This window comes from Salvia miltiorrhiza, chromosome 1, assembly GCF_028751815.1.
Source record: "Salvia miltiorrhiza cultivar Shanhuang (shh) chromosome 1, IMPLAD_Smil_shh, whole genome shotgun sequence".
Classification (NCBI taxonomy): domain Eukaryota; kingdom Viridiplantae; phylum Streptophyta; class Magnoliopsida; order Lamiales; family Lamiaceae; genus Salvia; species Salvia miltiorrhiza.
This window is the reverse complement of record NC_080387.1, coordinates 57,010,399-57,034,145: the sequence shown is the minus strand read 5'-3', so window position 1 is coordinate 57,034,145 and position 23,747 is coordinate 57,010,399. Positions and strand designations below refer to the sequence as shown.

Genomic DNA, 23,747 nt, shown 5'->3' with positions numbered 1-23,747 from the left:
TATAAATGATTCACTTTTCTATTTTTATGTAGAGTAAAATAACAAATTATCTTTTTTATAATTATAATAGGGGAATATTTTAAAGTAGTTTACAAATAGGAAAAAATTATGCAATTAAAAAAAAAAGAAAAAAAGAGAAAAAAAAATGGCAGTTGATATATAGTTAAAAAGCGAAAAAAGTTTGAAGAGGAAGTGGGGTTTGGAAAGAGAAAAACATAATTTTTTTTATTTTTTGTAAGTTTTATAATTGTCTATTTTTCTCTTTAAATTGATTTTATTTACAAATTATTTTATTTTTATATATATGCCTATGTATATGTGTGTGCTATTATATAAATGCATGTATACATCATTTCATCAGTATTTGGAGCCGATACATAACACAATAAGGAAAGAAACAATATGAATTTAATTAATAGTTAAAAAACAAGGCCAATTAACCACTATACAGAGAAAAAATGTGAAAGAACAATTTGAAGTAATGATATTTGGAGTCGTCGATGAAGCTGTGACTTCAGTGAGTAGATCTTGTCGACGAAGCAAATGTCCCATCTTTGAGTTGGAGATACAATGAGAATAATATGTAATAAAATAGGAAAATAAGCAGATGCAAACTGGTTCAACATGCAAAGTGAGAAGCTTTCCACTGCATGTCGGGCCTTATTCAAAAAAATAGATGAAAAATCATAGATCGTCACCATCCTCGAGAAACCTTCTTTTATTTGGTACCGTAGATTGGATGCTGCAAAATTAATGATAAATGGAAAGGTAAGATAATGGACAAAATATAGATGTACTGTTGTTAGTGATGAAGAACAATTGTTAAGATGGTTACTTACAAGGATGCTCGAGTGGAGTAACAAATGATGTGAAGCTTAATAGTGTGTTGGGGGAGGAGGAGAGGCGTAGATGTATGCCGGTGGTGGAGGTGACTTCACGGGTGGGGGTGGTGATGTGTAGTAGTATGGAGGTGGAGGTGATGGTGAAGGAGGAGGGGGAGACTTGTAGATGTAGGGAGGTGGGGGAGATGGCGATGGAGGAGGCGGTGATTTGTAGACGTATGGAGGAGGCGGTGATTTGTAGACGTATGGAGGAGGAGGAGATGGGGATGGTGGAGGCGGGGATTTGTAGACGTATGGAGGAGGAGGAGAAGGGGATGGAGGAGGCGGTGATTTGTAGACGTATGGAGGAGGAGGAGGAGGAGATGGGGATGGAGGAGGCGGGGATTTGTAGACGTATGGAGGAGGAGGAGATGGGGATGGTGGAGGGGGTGATTTGTAGACGTATGGAGGAGGAGGAGATGGCGATGGTGGAGGCGGGGATTTGTAGACGTATGGAGGAGGAGGAGAAGGGGATGGAGGAGGCGGTGATTTGTAGACGTATGGAGGAGGAGGAGATGGGGATGGTGGAGGCGGGGATTTGTAGACGTATGGAGGAGGAGGAGATGGGGATGGAGGAGGCGGGGATTTGTAGACGTATGGAGGAGGAGGAGATGGGGATGGTGGAGGCGGGGATTTGTAGACGTATGGAGGAGGAGGAGATGGGGATGGAGGAGGCGGGGATTTGTAGACGTATGGAGGAGGAGGAGATGGGGATGGTAGAGGCGGGGATTTGTAGACGTATGGAGGAGGAGGAGACGGCGATGGAGGAGGCGGTGATTTGTAGACGTATGGAAGTGGAGGAGGCGGCGATGGTGGAGGGGGTGATTTGTAGACGTATGGAGGTGGAGGAGAGGGGGATGGTGGAGGTGGTGATTTGTAGACGTATGGAGGAGGGGGAGACGGGGATGGTGGGGGTGGTGATTTGTAGACGTAAGGTGGTGGAGGAGACGGCGATGGTGGTGGGGGGGATTTGTAAACGTAGGGAGGTGGAGGAGACGGCGATGGTGGAGGGGGTGATTTGTAGACGTAGGGAGGTGGAGGAGACGGCGATGGAGGAGGTGGTGATTTGTAGACGTATGGAGGTGGTGGTGGAGACTTGTACACATATGGTGGTGGCGGTGGTGATTTGTAAACATATGGTGGCGGAGGTGGGGACTTGTAAACATAAGTCGGTGCCGGAGGTGGCGGGGATTTGTATACATAAGGAGGTGGTGGTGGAGACTTATAAACATAAATTGGAGTGGGAGGTGGTGGTGATTTATAGTAGTAAGGAGCCGGAGTGGGCTTAGGCTTGGAACATTCCCCATAAGGAGTCTTGGATGCATAAGCAAAAGGCTTAGCATACAAGACAACTTCATAGTAATTTTTGGACTTCACTCTAAGCTGGGCTCCCCTAATTCCCCAATGAAGATCAGTGGGAATGCTACACTTAGAATCCTTAGGTGGAGCATGAAGCTTAGCCTTGCAAGCCTTTGCACCATATTTGCCATATTCAAATCCCTCAACACCAATGCTGTATTTTCCATTCATCTTTGTTTTGCCATATGCAACAATTTCTTTGTCGCCTTCTTTGCATGTAACTTCCACCACAGCGCCTGATAAATTAAATATATATGAATTATATTAGCTAGAGTATCCGTCAATCATCATATATATTTTCCGTAATATTAATTACTTTTCACAAGACTTGAACTATATCTTTAAAATATTATTCTACCAGCTGAATATATATCATTAGTTTCCACTAGCTATTTCGCATCATGCTAGTATTTAATCTATACTGAAATCGACCCACTATATATATCCATGATACAACCACAACTTCTTTTATTTTCTAGAGAAAATTAAAAAACTAATTATCTTTCGTCCACATTGATTAATACAATAGCTTAATATATAATCTTTCTAGTTTGCATAAGCAATTAAATAAATGCTAATTTTTCTAACTAATGAACATATTCAACAAGATATATATATATATATATATATGAGAAGGGTTCAACAGAGAAGCTAAATATTGTGGAGAATAGAGAATTCGTAAAATAAAAACGAACAGATCTATAATTTTAATGAACAGATCAATGTACCGCATGAACAACAATTTGCCCCGGGTTCGAATCCTGCTGGTGGCGAGTTTTTTTATATTTTTACTAAATACGTCTGTTCATCACTTATGTTGATCTGTTCGTAAAATATATAGATTTGTTCGTTCTCTCGAAAAAGATAATTCTCTGTTGAACTCAACCCTATATATATATATATATATATATATATATATATAGGGTAGGGTTAATATAAAAACCCCTCTTAAGATGAAAACTAGGAACCAATTTAAATCCATTGATTTAAATAAAATAGAGGGCTGAGATTAAACTACAGATGCACAATTTCGATTGCATAGATGCACAGTTTCAATTGCATAGATGCACAATTTCGATTTGCTTGAGTATTTTGCATTGTTGGTTTCAATTGCATAAATTGCATATTTTTTAAGTGCACCGTAAAATATAATAGATGCACAGTTTCTTTTGTTGACTAAATCATAACCATTAGATCTAATATTTAAAAGGTCAAGATTAGGTTCCTAATTCTCATTTTAACAGAGGTTTTTATTAGAACCTCTTCCTATATATATATATATATATATATATATATATATATATATATATATATATATACTTAGAGAGATAGGGACACCTGCACGAATTAAATTTCAAATAATAATAATAATAATTATGTGACATTTTCATGGAGTTAATTAGCCAATGACTCCTACTCATTTATTCAAAAAGCCAAAATTGTAAATACAGGACGAATGAGGAAAAAGTCCAGTAGTCCACCCTAAAAGCTAAGTTAATTATAAATCTAAATAGCACATTTATTGCGTTTAATGGAAATTGGTAATTAGTGATAATGACACATTTATTGGAGCAGATTAAGTGAAACTAAATCATGAAAAATATTTATAAAAGTAGAATAGAAAAAATGAGAAAGTGCATGTGTCATGTACCTTGGAGATGTTTCATGTTATGGGACTTCTCTGGGTGCGTCCAATCGTAGCACTTGTAACAGTACACTTTTCCGGTCACCTTAACTACCAAGGCATGGTGTGGCACCGGCGGCGGAGGAGAAGTATAGTAGTATGGTGGAGGAGGAGACTTCTCCGGTGGTGGTGGAGAGACGTAGTGGTAAGGCGGTGGTGGGGACTTCATGGGTGGTGGAGGGGATTTGTAGTAGTAGGGTGGTGGTGGTGAGGGGGAGGGTGGTGGAGGAGACATGTAGACATAGGGTGGTGGAGGGGAAGGAGAAGGTGGTGGTGGTGACTTGTAGATATAAGGTGGAGGTGGGGAAGGAGAAGGTGGTGGTGGTGATTTGTACACGTACGGTGGTGGTGGAGATGGAGAAGGCGGTGGAGGTGATTTGTACACATAAGGTGGTGGTGGGGAAGGAGAAAGTGGTGGAGGTGATTTGTACACATAAGGAGGTGGTGGAGATGGTGATGGTGGTGGTGGAGACTTATACACATAAGGAGGTGGTGGAGATGGAGATGGTGGTGGTGGAGACTTGTATATATAAGGAGGTGGTGGGGAAGGAGAAGGTGGTGGTGGTGTTTTGTACACGTACGGTGGTGGTGGAGATGGAGAAGGCGGTGGAGGTGATTTGTACACATAAGGTGGTGGTGGGGAAGGAGAAGGTGGTGGAGGTGATTTGTACACATAAGGAGGTGGTGGAGATGGTGATGGTGGTGGTGGAGATTTATACACATAAGGAGGTGGTGGAGATGGAGATGGAGATGGTGGTGGTGGAGACTTGTATATATAAGGAGGTGGTGGGGAAGGAGATGGTGGTGGTGGAGACTTGTACACATAAGGAGGTGGCGGAGAGGGAGAAGGCGGTGGAGGAGAGTTGTATACATAAGGTGGTGGAGGGGATGGTGATGGTGGGGGTGGAGACTTATATACATAAGGTGGTGGTGGAGATGGAGACGGCGGTGGGGGAGACTTGTACACATAAGGAGGAGGTGGAGAAGAGTATACATAAGGATCAGCTGACACCATACTAGAAGTTGTCAATATGGCCAATGCCACCAGCAGGAACTGTGGCAGTATCCTGCCCTTGGCAGGGCGGCGAGTCGTCATTATGTGGCCGGAAAATGCCACCAGCTCCGGCAATGTGTGGAGGCCGGAGGGAAATTAATTCTATTCAAGGTTAGTTTGTTGGGAGAAGAGAGAAGAGAAGAGATGATTGAAATGGGTTGAATGAGGTAAGTGTATATATAGGGAGGGATGGTTAAGTTGAAGCAGTCGTTAGTAGAGGGCCTGTCATTAGGGACTAATTCAAGATTCGGTTATATTATTTTCTTACATGTAAATGAAACTAAGATTGATGTATGATAGTATAACAGCTGTTTTTTTTTTATCATAAATTATTTATGCCCACGATAAGACGACCACTTTGATTTTCTGGTATGAACTAAATCATTAGCTGCTATGAGAATATTAAATTTGATATATATTGGAGACCATTATTCGATATCACTAGACTCTAGGAGATACATTTACATAAAATTTACATTATTTTATGAATAAAATTATTATAGATTTTGCATAACTCTTCTGGTTGTAGTTGAGCTGATGTACTGCATCACGTTTGATTATTTAGCTTTTTTTCTCTATTTTTACATGCATAATATGTATTGTTAATAAAAAATAAAATTGTGATATAAGGTTATAGTTTAATGAAGAATTTGCTAATTAACGTCGTTTTGGTGGAAAATTTATTTATATATGTTCTAAATTGACATTATAGTTATGGATATTATAATATATAGATTTTTAGAAATGTTACAGCCAATCAAAAAAAAAAAAGAAATGTTACAGTTACAGGCTGTAACTGGGAAGGAATTAACGCGGACACTCAACTCTATTTAAAATTCATAATATCATTTTTCTCTATTTTATTATGTAACGACGCGGAATAAACTTTCAATAATTCTTGAAAGACTTGAGCTGAGTCTCTAAAAAAAAATAAAAATGAGAGACTTGAGTTGAGGTGGTCAAATGCAACAAAGCAATTTGTTTGTTTGTTTGTTGTTTTATCTGTATTCTTTTTTTTTTGTTTTGGGGACACAGCCTTCATATATAGGATTAATACTCTTGTAAGTTGTAACTTTTTGCCAACTTGTTTCGACAAATTTGGAAGTTAAAAATAGTTGTAAAAAAAAAACAATTTTCAAGAGAAACAAAGATCATATTCTTTTTTCTTTAGCCTATGTAGAATTGACAATTGATCGTAATATTCGTTTGACACATCAAAATTTCCAAATTGCAAAATTATCCGCTAATTCAAGATGCCACCATTTCGCCACAAATTATCTAAAGCCATATCTTTAATTTTTTTTTTTTTTTTTTGAAGAGCATTTGTTCTTAATTATGAGTATTATTTTGGCATTTGTTCTCTCCAATGGTTGGTTTAAGGAAAATATCGGGAAGGACATGGGAAAGAGGACAAGACGTATTTTTGACATTTTAAATGGACAGGGCATAACAGTTTGGCAGTGTCGTTCAATAGGTTGTTTTTGGTTGCAATTGATAAAGATGTTCTCGTCCAAGATAAAGGAGTTTGGAACGGTAATGAATGGGAGTGGGAGTGAAGATGAAGAAGAGAGCTTTTTGAGTTGGAAAAAAGATCTGTTGTCTGGTATGATCATTGACAGGTTTAAACCAATTCGGGATAAAGCGGATAAGTGGAGATGGAAGGCAGATAACAATGGAGCATACTCATCAAAATCCGCATACAAGTTTATTGAAAAGCAAGCTGACCAAGGATGCACTGTTGACGAAATGTGTAAATACATTTGGTGCAAAATCCGCCCCAAGCAAAGCATCGGCGTTCTATTGGAAGCTTTTCCAGAATAAGATCCCGACTCGACACAACCTTTTGAAAAGAGGAGTTTTCAACAACAACAATGATGACAGGTGCCCTCTTTGTTTACTTGATTGTGAATCAACCGGACATCTCTTTTTTTTTTCGTGTATGTTTGCTCACAAGATTTGGGTTTGTTGTTATAATTGGTTTGGGCTTCACTATGTTGGCCACTGCAACCCCAGCTGCCATTTTCAAAATCATATGGGTTTAGTAAGGAAGAAAAGTTCATCAGAGATGTGGAAGGCTCTTTGGATTTGTGTTGTGTGGAATTTGTGGATCCATAGAAACGAGGTTATTTTCAAGAACTTGTCTGGCAGCAGCGAAGAATTGGTCAAGATTATTAAAATTAGATTTTGGTTTTGGATTTCTAATCTTTCTCCTAGTATTTCTTGTTATCGTTTGGGCGATTGAATTTGCAATCCTTCTGCTTGCCTAGACGTGCTAGGATAGTGTGCTCCTTTTTGTTTGTCTTCTTTCCTCGTGTATTGTTGATGAGTTGCATCCCTTGTGTGTGATTTTATGAATTTAACTTACTAAAAAAAAACTACTCCCTCCATCCGTTAAAAGTGGACCACTTTTACTCTATCGGGCGTCCGCAAAGAGTATACCACTTTTCTTTTATAGAAATGGTCCCACCATCCACTTTAATCTTTTATCCTTAAATTCGTATCTGAAATGCAAATTTTCTGAAATGTCTTGCTGTATGGAAAATATTAATCCCTGATTAAATTCCTCAAAACTATGCCTTTGGGACTTTTACTTCGTGATACTACTCGCCCTTCTCTTTAGTAAAGTGGCATGGATCAAAACAAACAAAACATTACTCCATTAATAGTAGATGAATGGAATATGTTCATGATTAAAAATAATATATATATGAGATATTTATTTTGCATAATTGAGAATTTTTATATCAAAAATTAGGATTTTTTAAATTACATTCTTTCAATAGGATATGAAATTAATATAGCTTAAATGGTAGAAATTATCACGGATCTTAAAATATTTTAAAGTTTAAATCTGTCAAAATAACCAAGGATTAACTTCAATACTTTTATTTATATAGATTAATCATGTTAAGTAAATGCCAATGAGGCCTAACTCAAGTGATAAATTGAGACACTCAAAGACTCTCTTACGTGGGAGGTCTTAGGTTCAATTTATGTAGTTTTTCCACCTTTGTGTAGTGTAGTGATCCCGCGTGCGAGCTGCGTAGATGTTCCGCCTACATACAAATGACTTAATTATATTTAGATGCATCTCTTGTAATTCTAATTCAAAATTTATAATAAGTAAATGCCCTCTAGCTAACTAAGTTAAATCCAAAATATACAAAAATCATTATCTTTTTTCAGAGAGCAATATATACACTTCGCAGAATTGACTAAAAACAGTGGAAATTGCATTTTAAAATGGAAACGAAACCAATTAAGCACCCAATTAATAATTATCAGACAGGCAGAAGTTGAAGTTGCATAAATTCTAATTCTTGTAAATAGAACATAAATTCTTTATTTCTTTTACATGGTAAAAGTAAAAGTTCAGTTTAATATGCTTAAAACTTACGCATTTCTCTATTTGGACGTTGTTTCAGAAAGACATAAATATGTCGCAGCCTATTCTGAGAGAAGGACGTTGTTTCAGAAAGACATAAATATGTCGCAGACATAAACTCTCTCTCTCTCTCTCTGTATGTGTTGTTTTAGTTCTTTGCTTGGTATATAGATTTCTTATTACTTCTCCCTTACCATCTTTCCTAATTTTAATTTAATCAGAAATTTGGGCAGTTTAATGTCGAAGAATAAAAAGTACTATATATCATGCTATTAGTTATAAGCATAATTGAAAGATGTCTCACTTGATTGTTGATGAAAATACATAGTATCATATTTTAGTAGAGATATTTTGTGTATCATAAACATAAAGCCAATTGTTTAGGGTATTTTTCACCTTTAAAAGCGAACAAACACCCCAAATCTCACTCCGACTAAAACAAGTACTCCTCCCATTTTAATTTAATAGTTCATATTTCCTTATTTTGACGTTCCAATTTAATAAGCAACTTTTTAAAATTAAAAATCAATACATAACAAACACCATCACTCAACTCATTATTTACACCGAAGGAGAGTTTACTTTGGAGAATTAATTTTAATAAATAAAAATAATAAGATTAATCCATTGTTTACTTTGATTGATTGAAACTTTAGGATATCTCAAAGCCCTTGATTATTTCTATTATTTGAGATAATTTTGTTTGATTCCTAACCGATTGAAAGGGTAAGATTAGAGAAATCCTAGCTACTCTTGAGGATAAAAATACTCAATCACACATCTACTTAATCATGCAAAGTAAACGCCGCTAAATGTCATTGTAAACTATTCATTTCTTATCATATGTGCCAATGCCCTATGATGTATTAAATTGAGACGAAGAGAGTATTAATATGGTTCTATTCATGTTGGTAACACTTTGTAATTGATTATTTGCTTGTCAACAAATAGTGAACATGCAAGTTCTAGCACGACACCAAGAAGGCTAATAGGTAAAACAATGAGAATTATGCGATCATGATAAATGCGATCATCATTTAGTAATTAAAGGAAATAATCAACTATCACGATCATTGTAGTTTACTGATATTATTCATATTTATAAAGGCGTACGAGACTAGAGTATGAATCTCAATTCCCACACCTTCAAATGAAGAAGAAGAAGCAAACAATCAATGTTAAGTCTTTGATTACTTTATAATTATGGGTTAAGTATCAAATAAACCCCTAACTTGGAAGCCCTTATTACATCCAGCACCCTATGACAAGGGATGTGTCAACTAAGCCCCTAAACTACTTAATTTCGGACAATTAAGCCCTTCGCCCTAACAGACATTTAACTCCGTCTGTTTTTTTAATTTTTTTATTTCTTTTCAGTGGGCCCCACCAATTCTTAATAATTTTCTTCAGCTTCATACACTGGCTCGACGGGAGATCCGACGCCATCAGCCGCCAGATGCAGTACGTGCCGACCGAAACTCTCTGGAGCTCATCGATTTCCGACGACGAGCACGACGATGGACGCGTGTGAGGCTGAAACGGGTGCCAGCGATGGACGCGGAGGAGCTCAGGTAGAGTTGGATGGCGTTGTAGAGCTCCGACGGGAACACCGTGTGGAGGAGGCTCTGCCCGAATCCTTCTTCACCACGGCGGGCGTTTTCTCCACCAAATCATTCGCCTCTTTTAACCCTAAATCAGTGAAAGACCTTATCTCCTTAATCACCTTTAGCTTCGCCGAAGCCTCGAATTTCTCCAATTTCACATCGAACGTTGTCTTCTCTTTGGCGGCAGCAAGGGCGGCTGTCGAAGGCGATTGGGTGGCGGGTGCGGAGGCAGCGACGCCGAACCGATTCAAGCCCATTTTAATTATGACGAAATAGTGTAACGTAATCATGGCGCTCGATCTTGTTGAGGCCAATAAGCTCCTCGGTGATTCGCTCAAGCTTTTGGGTTCGAATCTCCACGGCGGTGCAGAGAGCTAGCCCGGTGGAAGAGCGACCGAGCAAGGGAGCTGGACTGGATTTTTGGAATTATTGAGGATATTATGTAGTATCAGGTTTGATGTTTTGCTTAGATTCAATATATACAGGAAGAAGAAGATGAAGTAGAGCGAAGGAGATACATTGCTGATGAAGAAATTAAAAAAAAAAAAAAAAAAAACAGACGGAGTTAAATGTCTGTTAGGGCGAAGGGCTTAATTGTCCAAAATTAAGTAATTTAGGGGCTTAGATGACACACCCCTTGCCATAAGGGTGCTGAATGTAATAAGGGCTTCCACGTTAAGGACTTATTTGATAATAGTAGCACAAAACAACTTCGGGAGTTTTAATTAAATCTTCCTCGATCTCTTTCTCGGGAAGTTTATATTTTTGTCTCTTTTCTCTTTTGTTGGATTTGTTGAAACCGACAACAATATTTGTTCGCATACAGTAGACATATTTGATCGTTGTCAATTTTTCATTACATTCTAAGCATTTGATGCTACATTAATAGTTTCCTTAAATGAATTGTTTCTACCTTTTCTTACTTGAAAAAGGTGACAAGTCGTGCTCTTTAACACACATTTATACTAATATAATAAATACTTTATTAATAATAAAATATAAAGTAGCAAATATATCATATTGTGAAGATGTATGGATGAATTTATCATTTTGTTGAATGAATTCATAATTCTGAATTCGACTACTAGTGGTGGGCGAAGATTTCATTTTGTTTGAATTCATCATTTTTCAAAGCAATTTCATAATGTTTATTGATAGAGAACAATGTCGTGGCAATTTATTTCAGGGTCCTACGTATTTATGTGGAGTCACTATAATCATTTATTACTAGATATCTTAGATGATCATTTATTTTCTATACAAAGGAAGAAAATTAATCAAAACTAAAATAGCAAAATAATGAATTCGAGACAAATTTCTTCAAATGTACCCTTCCAACTAATGAGAAAAGGATATTAGACCAGCCCCCTACCAAATATATATATATATACACACAGCTCCTTGACACGTTGTAGAATTTACACTAAAAGTAACAGTCGCTAATTTTTATATTAAATATTTTTTTTCAGTTCTTCTAAAATTCAGGACGAACTCGAATCAATGGTATTTTTGCTTTCCAGCATCTGGCTAGCTGTTGAAATTGAAATCGAAATGTTGTAAACGATTTGCTTTCTTGGGGTAGTTGTCTATAACGAACTTGGTAGTGGACTAAACTAAGTACTAATTAATAGTAATATTTTGGTATCATTCATTTTGAATCTAAAAAAAATAAATAAAAATAAAAAATCATTCATTTTGATTCTTTGGAGCGTATATAGGAGGACCACTCATTTGCATAGTCTTTTATTCAAAATGAGGTGGTAACTAAAAAGATATTCTTTACTTCGCACGATAAAAGAAAAAAATAAGGTAAAAACAATACTAGCGTCCTTAGAGGGCACTTTTGGGAACAATTTTCTTTAAAAAATAATGAGATCTAAATAAATTTGTAATAATGGACACGAGGCCACATGGCTATATTCTCTGCTGTTATCTCAGTCTATCATAAAACTTCCTCAAATCTTATTGCCTTAGAAGTGCCATACATAACATATAAACAAACATATATACTTCAACATCACGTGATCTAGAAGATGTATGTTGTTAACGAGTGAGTAAATAAATTAAATTTACCAATTTATATTATTCAAACAACAATCTCGTAGACTGCACAACATTAATGTTTCTCAAATTTTGGAATACTCTAAAATTTCATCGCAGACAAGCAATAAGATTCTTTTACAATGCCATATGTAGCACATTAACATTTTTAGCGAGAGGACCGACCGAACGAGAGGAGTGGAGGGTGGTGAGAAGGAGAGGGGTAGGTACGTCCCGTCCCGAGAGTTTTTCGGTGAGGCACCAACACAAACCCAGCCATAGGTTTACCCTAAACCCCCCGATAGTCGGTAACCGGATAGAGATCGAATAGGTTTTACGAAATGAAGCAACTTTCTTCTTCAACAACTTTCCTATAGGTACTGGGGTCGATGTTTTAGATCGTGGATGATAAACGCTAGGATTCTGGGGTGATTTAGAGCCTCGACTTTCTTTGAATGTTGTGCCTTTGTTGTTCCCTCTCATTCTGGTTTGGGGTGATTTTTGTACTTTTCCTTTCGGGTACCTCTAATACCTCGTTTTTGCAATAAAATACCTTTCATTTTTCCGATTAAAAAAAAATCATATAAAAGCAATGTCTCCCTTTTTCTAAGGAATTTAGACATTGAATTTGAAATCGTTGTTGGAGAGGGAGGCTGTTGTCAAGAGATGTGATGAAATATTCAGAGTATATTTTACGTATGTAATTATAGGTAACTTAATTTAATAAAGTGCATTTAATAATAACTTTAAAAAATTAAGACGAGACAATAGCCCCCACCACTCTAACATGTGACTCTGTCACTAGAGCCTATCGATATTCATACGGACTATCTCTGGGTGCGTCTTATGGCTAATTCGGAGGAGACAGATCAACTTCTCCTTGATGATATTCAGGAGATCTTGTAGATAGCTCAAAATTATATTATTGTCTTTCATATGTATAGATCGGTTAATAAAGCAGTTTATGATTACTAGACAAAGTGCATTGATGATATTCCTTAAAATAAGTTATTTTTTTCTTAAAAAGTAAAAAAGGAAATTTGATGGTTAATTCATTTCGATAATTGTATTATATTAACTACTTTTAACAGAGAATGGTTAGGCTACAAATCCCTTTCAAAATATAAATTATGAATTTATGGCTTTTATGTGGAATATATATGAATTTGTTGTGAATATAAATAAATTTAAAAATTAAAATTTCCGTTTCATACGAGATTCGAATTCAAAATCATGAATTCATTCAATAAAGTAATATAAGAATCGAAAATTATTCCTAATTTATATTTGAAAAAAGTTATTATTGTAAGGAATGTATAACGCATATTTGTGCTTATTCATTGGCCAAAATTTGGTACTAAATAAACAGACGGTTTTTAAAGATTCTCTTACCTTATGTGCTATCGTTTCCCTAAATTAAACTAATGGAATCATGATAATTACAAGGGAAAAAGTTGGAATAAGTCTAATTTGCATTTTTTTTCCTCCTTTTTTTTTGAACTATCCCATAATAAGTATAAGTGTTCGTTTTCTAAAAAAGAAAAATGAGCTCCATTATTTTTTATTGTATTTTTTTATCCTTTAATCATCTCCACCTAAATTCTATTAATCTCACGAAAATAAAAATGGGCTCCACCACTTTTTATATTTATACTATTTAATCATCCTCACCCAAATTCTCGTGCCGAAAACAAACTGGACACTTATTATAGGACGAATGACTAAACTATTTTGAACCATCTATCTATAATGCTAAATAATAGGTGTACTTAAGATTGTATATATCATGCCAATAATGCTTATTTTCTTGACTTGTGTGTACAAGTTCCACTTGCATGCAAGTGACTTATTTGATCATATAATAGATATGTCTTATAATTCTAAAAAAAAGAAAATGTTGTATATATCATTTATTTTATTTTTTTTGAGGGAGATTGTATATATATTTCCTCCGTTCCATAAGAGTGTATCACATTTTCCATTTTCGTCTGTCCCATAAGAGCTTATCACTTCCATTTTGATACATGACTCAAATTTCTTCTTTTAACCACAACCATTAAACAATATAATACAACAACAAGACATCACCACCTAAAGTGAGAAAACATCGCCGCCAAGCGGGATTAAACCTAAAACATCTCACAAATGAGAGTCTTTGGGTGCCTCAGCTTTGCCACTAGAACAAGCAGTTTAATTATCTATTTATCTTTACTTGATTGATTATTCATAATATTAATATTCACACTCTCAAAAATTGGAAAGAAGGTTTTGTAAATTTTGAATTTTTTAGTTGACCCTCAATTTTGATAATTGATTTAAATTAGGGTAGACAAGGATCTGACCTTGATTGTTTTCTATAATTTTTTTGAACTTGATCATCCGTTAAGGAGAAAATTATGTGGGTCAGACTTAATTATTTCTTTGATGATATTAGGTTTGATTGGTGCACCAAATAAGACATGTATGCACTTAATGTCGAGTTATTTTAAGTAATATATTAATTTTATGGTTGTAACCAAATTAAGCCGCATACAAGATATTCGGCGTTTGGCTTAAAAAATTTAAATCGTTCAAACTCGTTTAATGAAATTTGATAAATAAATTATTTAAAGTTTGAGCTTCATAATAATCGATTCGTTGGCTTGTGATCAAGCTAGTTTAAGTGTTTTAGTTTGAAAATATATAATAATTGAATATATTATTTAAATATTATAAATAAAATAATTATTGCAAAATTTAATATATAATTTAAATATTAACAAATGAAAAATACTTATTGCAAATGAAGGAAATTTAAGGAAAATGAGAATGGAGATATTTTAGAGTTTCATATAGGATGAGTTTCGATGAAAAATCACTTTACGCTTACTGATAATTATTAAATAAATTAGTATTTCCTTAAATAAATATAAAATATATAAATTAAGAATGTATATAATGAGAATTTAAGATCAATAGAAATGATAAATGGAGATAATGACACATAAGTTTATGAATTAAGGTGATGTTTTAAATGTCTTATTATTTAATTCAATAAAAATAAAAATATACATGTATGTAAAGGGAATGGTTGCAAATGAAGGAGAATTGAGAATGGAGAATTGAGAATTGAGAAAGCTTAAAATGGTGAGATTTAAGAATGTCATGCAGAATAATTTATTTTCCTATATATATTTCTTTCGTTTATCAATTAGTGTCTTAATTTGTCATTTTGGTCTGTCCATCAATTTGTGTCCTGCTTATTTTTAGTAATTATTTCCTTAATAAATAAATTAATTTTTCTTAAAAGTCGTGCATCTTCTCCACTCAACAAATAAATAGTACTCCATCCGTCCCATGAAACAAGACCAAGTTTTCTTTTTGGTCTGTCCCACGAAGCAAGACCAGTTTCTAAAAATGGCAAAAAAAAACCCTTTATTCACCTTTTTACTTTTTCACTTACCACACTTAACACACAAAATACTAGTAATTTCTTAATTCCCTTGCCGAAAAGAACTAGGTGTTGCTTCATGGGACGGAGGGAGTAGTACATTTTAAAAAAAAAATGTGCCCCCTTTTTTTCTAGGATACAAATTGGTAGACGGATGGAGTATAAAATACTAATTTTATCAAATTGATTTGGGATAGACATGATAATTTTAACATATTTTAATATAAATCTAAATTTATAAAGTCCGTTTAGAGTTGAGCTCTGTAAACCTCGAAATATTCGAAATTCAATTTAATAATTTGAATAAAAACTCAAATTTGAGCATAATGATATTCGGCTCTGCTCTTTTTGATCACCCCCTAATTAATACCACTCTATTATTCATGACTAGTACTCAGCCCTGCAAATGTTTTCAAAACCTTTTGCAGATTGAGCAGCTGGTGGTGACGTGCGAGGCTGAGGAATGGTTGTTGCTATGGATTTTGAAGAAATACTGTGTTTACTTCCGCTGAAATAAATTCACTGTAATACCCCGTTTCCTCGAGCTAAGTTTAGAAAAATTTTGAACTTAGATTTAAGATGATTCGCGCCGGATTGAGAAAAAAAATTTATTTAATTCCAACAAAATGATTTACAAAAAACGTTTGTAAATATTTTAGCTATTTAAATTTTTGTGCATTGCATATTAATTTAAATATGAGCATGTGTATATGTGAAATATTTTACACATAATTAATATTTTTACAAGATTTAAATTAAAGTCTATGATTGGACTTTAATTATTTTATGTGTTGGGCTTTGATTTTTATATTGGACCCTTTAAGTTAAGTATTTGATTAACCAAATGAAACCCTCCCTCACGCAGCTCTCTCTCTTCTCTCTTCTCTCCCTCATTACTTCATTCTTCTTCACCATCAATGAAGCACACATGCAAGCATTAAACACTAACCTAAGTAGCCAACCTTTCTAGCAAACAAGATCCCCCATTTTAAGATCACACATGCACATGCACCAATCTCCCTTCTCTCTCCTCTCCTTCTCTCTTCTCATTCTCCTGCACCATTAAGAGGGTGACATACTCACCATTTATCATCCCATTTAATTACAAGATACACATTGAATGAAGCAATCCCTCCATCACATCATCTCATCAAAGCTCATCAAAGCAAGCTTCCCTCTCTCCTTTTTACTCCCTTCGGCAGCCCCCTCCCCTCTCACTCCACCACACTTTCTCTCCTTGTTTCACCATTTTTGGAAAGGATTAAGGAAGCCAAAAGTGTTACCCTCACACCAAGCTATCAAGTGTACTTCAATCTTCAAGATCAAGCTCCAAGAGGCCTACGCATCATCCCCTACTTCACCTCCATTGATCTTGTTGGTAGCAACCTCAATCCTCCTCTCATGATTATATATATATATATATTCCTTGATATATAAGCATGTATATTGATGTATATTGAAGCATGAAAGTCCCCTCTCTACTCTTGTAATTCTCGAAAATTTTGATAAAAGAAGAGCATGATGAATTCTTTCAACTTTCTACTACCTTCATGTGCTCATACACCTCTACATGTTAGATGCATGAGAGGAAGAGATATATTTCTTGAGAACCCTCTAAAGGGATATATGTATTGATAAGTGAAGCATGATGAGTTCTTAGTAAGAAAATGCATGAGAATGATGGTGAAAGCATGGATCTAAAAAGATATGTGTATATGTTATAAATTCGACCATTCCAGAAATTTTCTTACGTTCTGGACTGATGAGTCGACGAGGTTTTCCTTGTCTAAAAATCTTCAAACTTTTATGGTGTGTATATATATGAGTCTTGTAAACACTGGTAAAATTTCAAGTCATTTGAACCTGGTTTACTACCTTTTTAAAATATAAATCTTTTACTGCGCATTTCCACCGGAAATTTAGAAGAGCAGTCTGTGGAGTCACACTTTTCAGTGACTTTCAAAAATATTCAGCCTCCAAAATTTTTATGGGAGAAATATACAAGTGTTATACAGACTCATGTAAAATTTTAAAGCAATTGGACAACGTTTGCTAATTTTTAAAAATCCTAGCTTCCGGTCGTGCCAAACTGCCGAATCTGGTAGACTGTGGGAAAACACCCATATCTCTTAAACCACTTGGAGTTTTTCACTCTACTTTTTTTTAAACAAAACTAGACTCAAAGAGGTTTTCATAGGTATAAGTCTCGAGTCCAGGAGATTTCGGAATTAAAACAGTTTATTCGTTGAAGTTGAGACAGAACAGAGTGATGAACTGTTGGTGTCCGAAAATTTTACCTTGATTTTGTATTAAGGATTTTAAAGGGTTTTAGTGGAGTAATACACCATGTTATGACATGAAATTGCATTATATTTTGCAATAAAAGTATTTATGATTTAATTGGTTTTAATTATAATTCCAATTATTAAAGAAAGATGAGTAAGAATATTGTTGGTGTTCTTAACTCAAGAAAAATGTTTTCATTTATTTATTCATTAAATTTTGAAAACCCGGCTAAGTGAATCATAGAATGTTAAGCACTTCACAACGACTTAAGTTTTGATTCAAGGAGACCTATTGAGAATAGATTTCTTGTAGGCTTTGAACGTCAGAAGGATTAGCACTGCTATTCCGATTCAGAGATTAAGTTAAACGACAGGCTTTGCCTATACAGGTGGGCTTATTTTCCAAATGTATGATTGAGCTAATGAGCTTAAACGTTCGTAATATATAAACTGTTTATCCAATAAAATGTTTATGTGCACTCTGCTCTGTTTAAGGCTCGCCACAACGAATCAATTGAGGTTCTCTTATGGCCTAACACGTTATTTGAGAATTGTGTACACCGTTAGCTGACTCGGTGGGTTGATCTCCATTCGGGCACTAACTAAGAGGCGTTATAAGGATGCTTGCTGGATGTGTTCCGAAGCATAGAATGTAAGGGCCTGCCTAGGTAGCGTCCCGAGGTCAAAAGTAAACTTGTCTGGGTTACGCCCTCAGTTCAAGTAAATGGGAGAAACGGATCCGTCGGTGGCTAGAGGTCCGGGATCACAGCGAGTAACAGAAATGAGTGTGACATCTGCGCGCAACTAAGTATATATATATATATATATATATGTATCTATAAATGAAATGTTTTAACATGCTTAGAAGTTCTTTCACTTTAAAACCTTCTAAGTCATGTCAAGTATGATTGGATAAACTGTTCTTCAGATTATGAAATGTTTTAAAGTTGCAGCCCACTAAGTACATTAGTACTTAGTCCAAAAATACTTTCAAATGTTTTCAGGTTAATGGCGGGTGATGACGGGGCGGAGCTGAGGCTAGAATTCAACTCCTTATTTTGACTTCCGCTGTAGAACTAGCCCGTATCTATCTTTTGTTGAGCCTAAACTATTGACTCTCGAGTATTTCGATTAATGAATGTTGGTTATCTGAAGCATGACACTAAACTTGTGATCCTGAAGTTGTTACGTTTGTGGATTGATTCGTATCATTTGAATACCTGTCTTTCTTCATCCAAAGGGGCTAAGCCCAATTGTTATCCCGTTTATTCGGATTTCACAAGGATTTTCCCTTGATCATTTAGATGATTAGTCGTACCCCAGTTATAGTTATTGTTTCAAGAATTGGGGTGTGACATTCACTTAGTGAATATTATCTGATGCCTAACTATGTTAATACTTTTATTCAAATTTTTAATATGACTTTCACTCTCCATCACTTTTCTAGCGATTGTTTTCCGCATCTATTATATGCTTAGTATGAGACGTTGTCTTGGTCTCAGACCTTCAAACTTCCGATCCTGATAAGGGATAATAGTTATGTTATAATGTCGTACTTGTTATTATTTAAACACGGCATATCTTACTATTAATGAGATGATGACCAATCCTCGGGGCACATTACCCATTTTATTCAAGTAAAGCATAGTAGCTCCATTACATAGCCCATTTCTTATTCTCCCGAAAAATTTGGGGCTGTCACAATAAGATAAATAAAGTAAGATAATTAGAGTTTAAAATTATTTAAGGTCATTATCTTAAGGCGGTTTACAAAAATAGACTAATATTCATCGGACTTGCAAAAATAGGCCAATTATTTAAAATTTCGGCATTAGTGAGCCACATTTAAACCCAATCGGCTTATTTTGGGCCACATTTTGACCCAAAAATGTGGCCTATAAATGTCGAATTGGCCCAAATGTAGCTAGATATGGTTCATCGTAAGTTTTCTCGAAATTGTGAAGTTGTAACTTCGTCTGGAGTTGGACGCCCCTTCGAAGATACCTATGACTATGTTGCAGAATATGGCTTACTTGATGAGGAAATTTTACCTTTTCTTGGGAAATGTATGACGGCACCTCCAAAGGTAACTGATGCTCCTTCGGCAACTCATGCTCCATCCCCAGATATGAGAATTACTTATATTGAAAAACTGAAAGAATATGTAAGTTTTATATTATATTTCATTTGATATTTGAAGTGTTTTTTAATGTATTTGAATAATATGCGGGGAGTGCAGACTACTATGCCGCTGGGTTATCAGAGTCTCGATGCCGATGAAATTGCATGAGGAGGAAACAAGTAGGCTGGAAGCTAGGCGGAAGGGTATAAAATCACCCTTTGAGAGGGACAAACAAATTCTATGTTCTAAATCAAACTTTTTGGTAGTTATATGTAGGGCTGGCAATTTTTGACACGACACGAAAACACGACACGAAACCGCACGGAATTAATGGGTTAGTAACACGCACGATAAGGTTCGGGTCCTTATCGGGTCGACCTGATAAGGACCTGATAATTTCGGGTCGGGTTGGGTTGGGTTCGGGTCGGATTCAGGTAACCCGATAGTGATATTATTATTTTTATTAAATATTTATTTTAATTTTTAAATTTTCGATTTCTTAGTTTAGGCCTTAGGGTTTCATTCATTTCAAATTTCAATCAATTATTTGCACTAGAGATTGGTTGTTTGGAGAAAAAGGTATGAGCTTTTTGTGTTATTAATGTTAATATTTTATATTATTGATATATATTTAATATTAATTCATATTTTTTTCGTTCAAAGCCTTCAAAAGCGAAGTACCAGCATCTAAGTTAGCCGAAGACTTTCTACATGGCGATGATGAACCTCAAACCGAATCTTCTTCGGTCTCCACTATTGTTGTTGCATGAAGGCTGTCACTTAGTCTAGTTATGTTTTGATTTGTTAAGCTCACTTGGATTATGTTGTAGTTATGTTAGGAATTGACGACTCTTGGTTGATGCATTGTTATTTTCATTTGAACTTATTATATTTTGTTAAGCTTATTGGTTTAATGATTTATATTGATTGGATTTTTAGTTTGGCATATGTTGAATTGTTGATTTATTGGATATGTTGATTGTTGAGCATATGTGATGAATTTTGTATTTTTTTTATATTATTATTCATGTGAATGAATCAAATCAAATTTGTGTTGTTATCAGGTCGTAATCAGATCGTGTCGCTATCGTGTTGTGTCAACCCGATTCAAATCGGGTTGTTATCAGGTCGTAATCAGATCGTGTCGCTATCGGGTCGTGTCAACCCGATTCAAATCGAGTTGTTATCGGGTTCGTGTCGGGTTCGGGTTGGGTTCGGGTTTAGGTGTATCAGGTTGGGTTCGGGTTGGGTTCTAGCATTCCCTTATCAGGTCGGGTTCGGGTTTGGCCTTATCAGGTCGGGTTGATATCAGGTCGACCCGATAGCGATCCGACCCGCACGATTTGCCAGCCCTAGTTATATGTAAAAAGAGAATTGGAATTGAGATCGGAAAAAAATGGACTTAGTGTTGTTACCTGGTTTCTTGATTGAAAAGAAATAGATAAAGTTGATGTACGAAGTCGAAATATAATCGTGATTATTTTCGCTTATTATTTTCATTTTACGTAGGGTGTGTTTGGTAGGTGGATTGAGATATGATAAGATAAATAAAGTAAGATAATTAGAGTTTAAAATTATTTTAAGGTCATCTTAGGGCGGTTTACCAAAATAGTCTAATATTCATCGGACTTGCAAAAATAGGCCAATTATTTAAAATTTCGGCATTAATGAGCCACATTTAAACCCAATCAGATTATTTTGGGCCACATTTTGACCAAAAAATGTGGCCTATAAATGTCGAATTGGCCCAAATGTAGCCCAACAACACCAAAAATTAAAATAATTGGCCTATTTTTGAAAGTCCGAAAAATATTGGTCTATTTACAAATATCCCGAAAATAGTGGACTAAAATAATTTTAAACTCAGATAATTATTAAGGTTTAAAGTATTAGGGGGTGTTTGGTAGCCCATGCCCACCCCCTTCGTGATAAGTCAGTCTTTCATCAAACTCGGCTTCCTCGAACACATCATTTCCAAATATTTTCATCTCTCATTTGAATTGCAATTCGTAAGCAGTAACACGTGGTAACGAAAGCTCCTTACAGATCATTTTTACAAATGAATTAGAATTGAGAGGGACAAACAAATTTTGTGTTCTAAATCAAACTTTTTGGTTGTTATATGTAAAAAGAGAATTGGATTTGAGATCGAAAAAAATGGACTCAGTGTTGTTACCTGGTTTCTTGATTGAAAATAAATAGATAAAGTTGATGTACGAAGGCGAAATATAATCGTGATCATTTTCGCTTAGTATTTTCGTTTTACGTTGGGTGTGTTTGGTAGGTGGATTGAGATATGATAAGATAAATAAAGTAAGATAATTAGAGTTCAAAATTATTCAAGGTCATTATCTTATGGCGGTTTACCAAAATAGGCTAATATTCATCGGAGTTGCGAAAATAGGCCAATTATTTAAAATTTCGGCATTAATGAGCCACATTTAAACCCAATCAGATTATTTTAGGCCACATTTTAACCAAAAAATGTGGCCTATAAATGTCGAATTGGCCCAAATGTAGCCCAACAACACCAAAAATTAAAATAATTGGCCTATTTTTGAAAGTCCGAAAAATATTGGTCTATTTTTACAAATATCCCGAAGATAGTGGACTAAAATAATTTTAAACTCAGATAATTATTAAGGTTTAAAGTATTAGGGGGCGTTTGGTAGCCCATGCCCACCCCCTTCGTGATAAGTCATTCTTTCATCAAACTCGGCTTCCTCGAACACATCATTTCCAAATATTATCATCTCTCATTTGAATTGCAATTCGTAAGCAGTAACACATGGTAACGAAAGCTCTGTTCGCTAATATTTTCACCACGCCGCAAGTATACGGTGTAGTTGCAACATAGGGAAGCAAGGTCGTATCCCACAAGGATTGGTGAATTCAAACTTCTAAATATTATTAATAAGTTGTTTTCAATCTATTTAGACAAACCAAAGATGAAGAGATATTGAGAACTAAAACAAAGCTAAATAAAGCAAGTAAATAAAATAACAATAACATAAACTTAGTGAATAAATTGGGGAATGACTTGAATGAAAGTTATCCTAGGGACTAGATTTCGATGGATCGTAATGAACTTCAATCTAAATCAATATAAATCTTGATATGGCCTACTTATCTAGGGCGATCTCCCCACTAGTTTTAGCCCCCTCCCGGACGACTAAAACAGTAGATTACAGGTCATAATTGCCGTCCCCGGTCAATTTCTAACCTATAACTCCCAAGAGCACAAAAGATCAACAAGCCCTCACCCACCTCTCAACCTCCCGGTTTATTGAGATGATATGTATCAAACTCCTAATCTATTGTAATTATCCTCTCCCGATTCAAATCACAAATTAGAAATGCACAAAAGGTGGCCAACCAATCATACAAGAGATAAATCTAGGACTTGAAAAGATTACAATAAGCACAATCAAGATATATATTGAACAAAGAAATCAATCCATTACAAATCCATCTAATCTAATCCCTAAGATAAGAGATTTTAGCCAAGCATATTCATAATAAAAGCAAATCTCAAGTCATAAGAAAACATAAATAAAGATATAGAGAGATAGAGATTCATAGACAAATCCTATAATCTTGATCTTCAATCATGTAGTCTTGATGAGCTCCTTTCCAAGTCTTCCCCTTCTTTATTTGATTTTGGTGTTGTTTTTGTGTGTGGAAGAGAGAAAAAATGGTAGAGAATGGAGGCTAGGGTTTGGGATTGGAGAGTTGGGGAAGATGAAGTGGGTGTGTGTGTTGAATGATTGGGGAAAAGAAGAGAAAAATGGAGTTTTGAGGCTAAAATCGCGTTTGGGGTCCATTTGGGGGAGCCCCGCCCTTTTCCCGCGGTCACGGCCCGCGTCCGCGGCCTTCAAACGTGGGGGATGCTCAGGGGACCCG

At 35.4% G+C, this 23,747-nt stretch overlaps 2 protein-coding genes across 2 annotated transcripts; both read right to left on the bottom strand.

The window, feature by feature from the left end:
* Positions 1 to 390: 390 nt before the first annotated feature.
* Positions 391 to 5,132, bottom strand: LOC130997521 (extensin-2-like). The gene is made up of 3 exons (XM_057922860.1): positions 3,892 to 5,132; positions 840 to 2,476; positions 391 to 742 (listed from the first exon to the last, which is right to left on the bottom strand). Exons 1-2 carry the CDS (start codon positions 5,018 to 5,020, stop codon positions 876 to 878), a joined length of 2,730 nt encoding a protein of 909 aa, XP_057778843.1. The 5' UTR covers positions 5,021 to 5,132; the 3' UTR covers positions 391 to 742; positions 840 to 875.
* A 4,776-nt stretch (positions 5,133 to 9,908) lies between these two features.
* Positions 9,909 to 10,406, bottom strand: LOC131010473 (uncharacterized; the record flags this gene model as incomplete). The annotated part of the gene is given in 3 exon segments (XM_057938015.1): positions 9,909 to 10,230; positions 10,232 to 10,345; positions 10,347 to 10,406. Coding segments are annotated over 3 exon segments (474 nt in total), but the record flags the coding sequence as incomplete, so codon positions are not given.
* Positions 10,407 to 23,747: the final 13,341 nt, after the last annotated feature.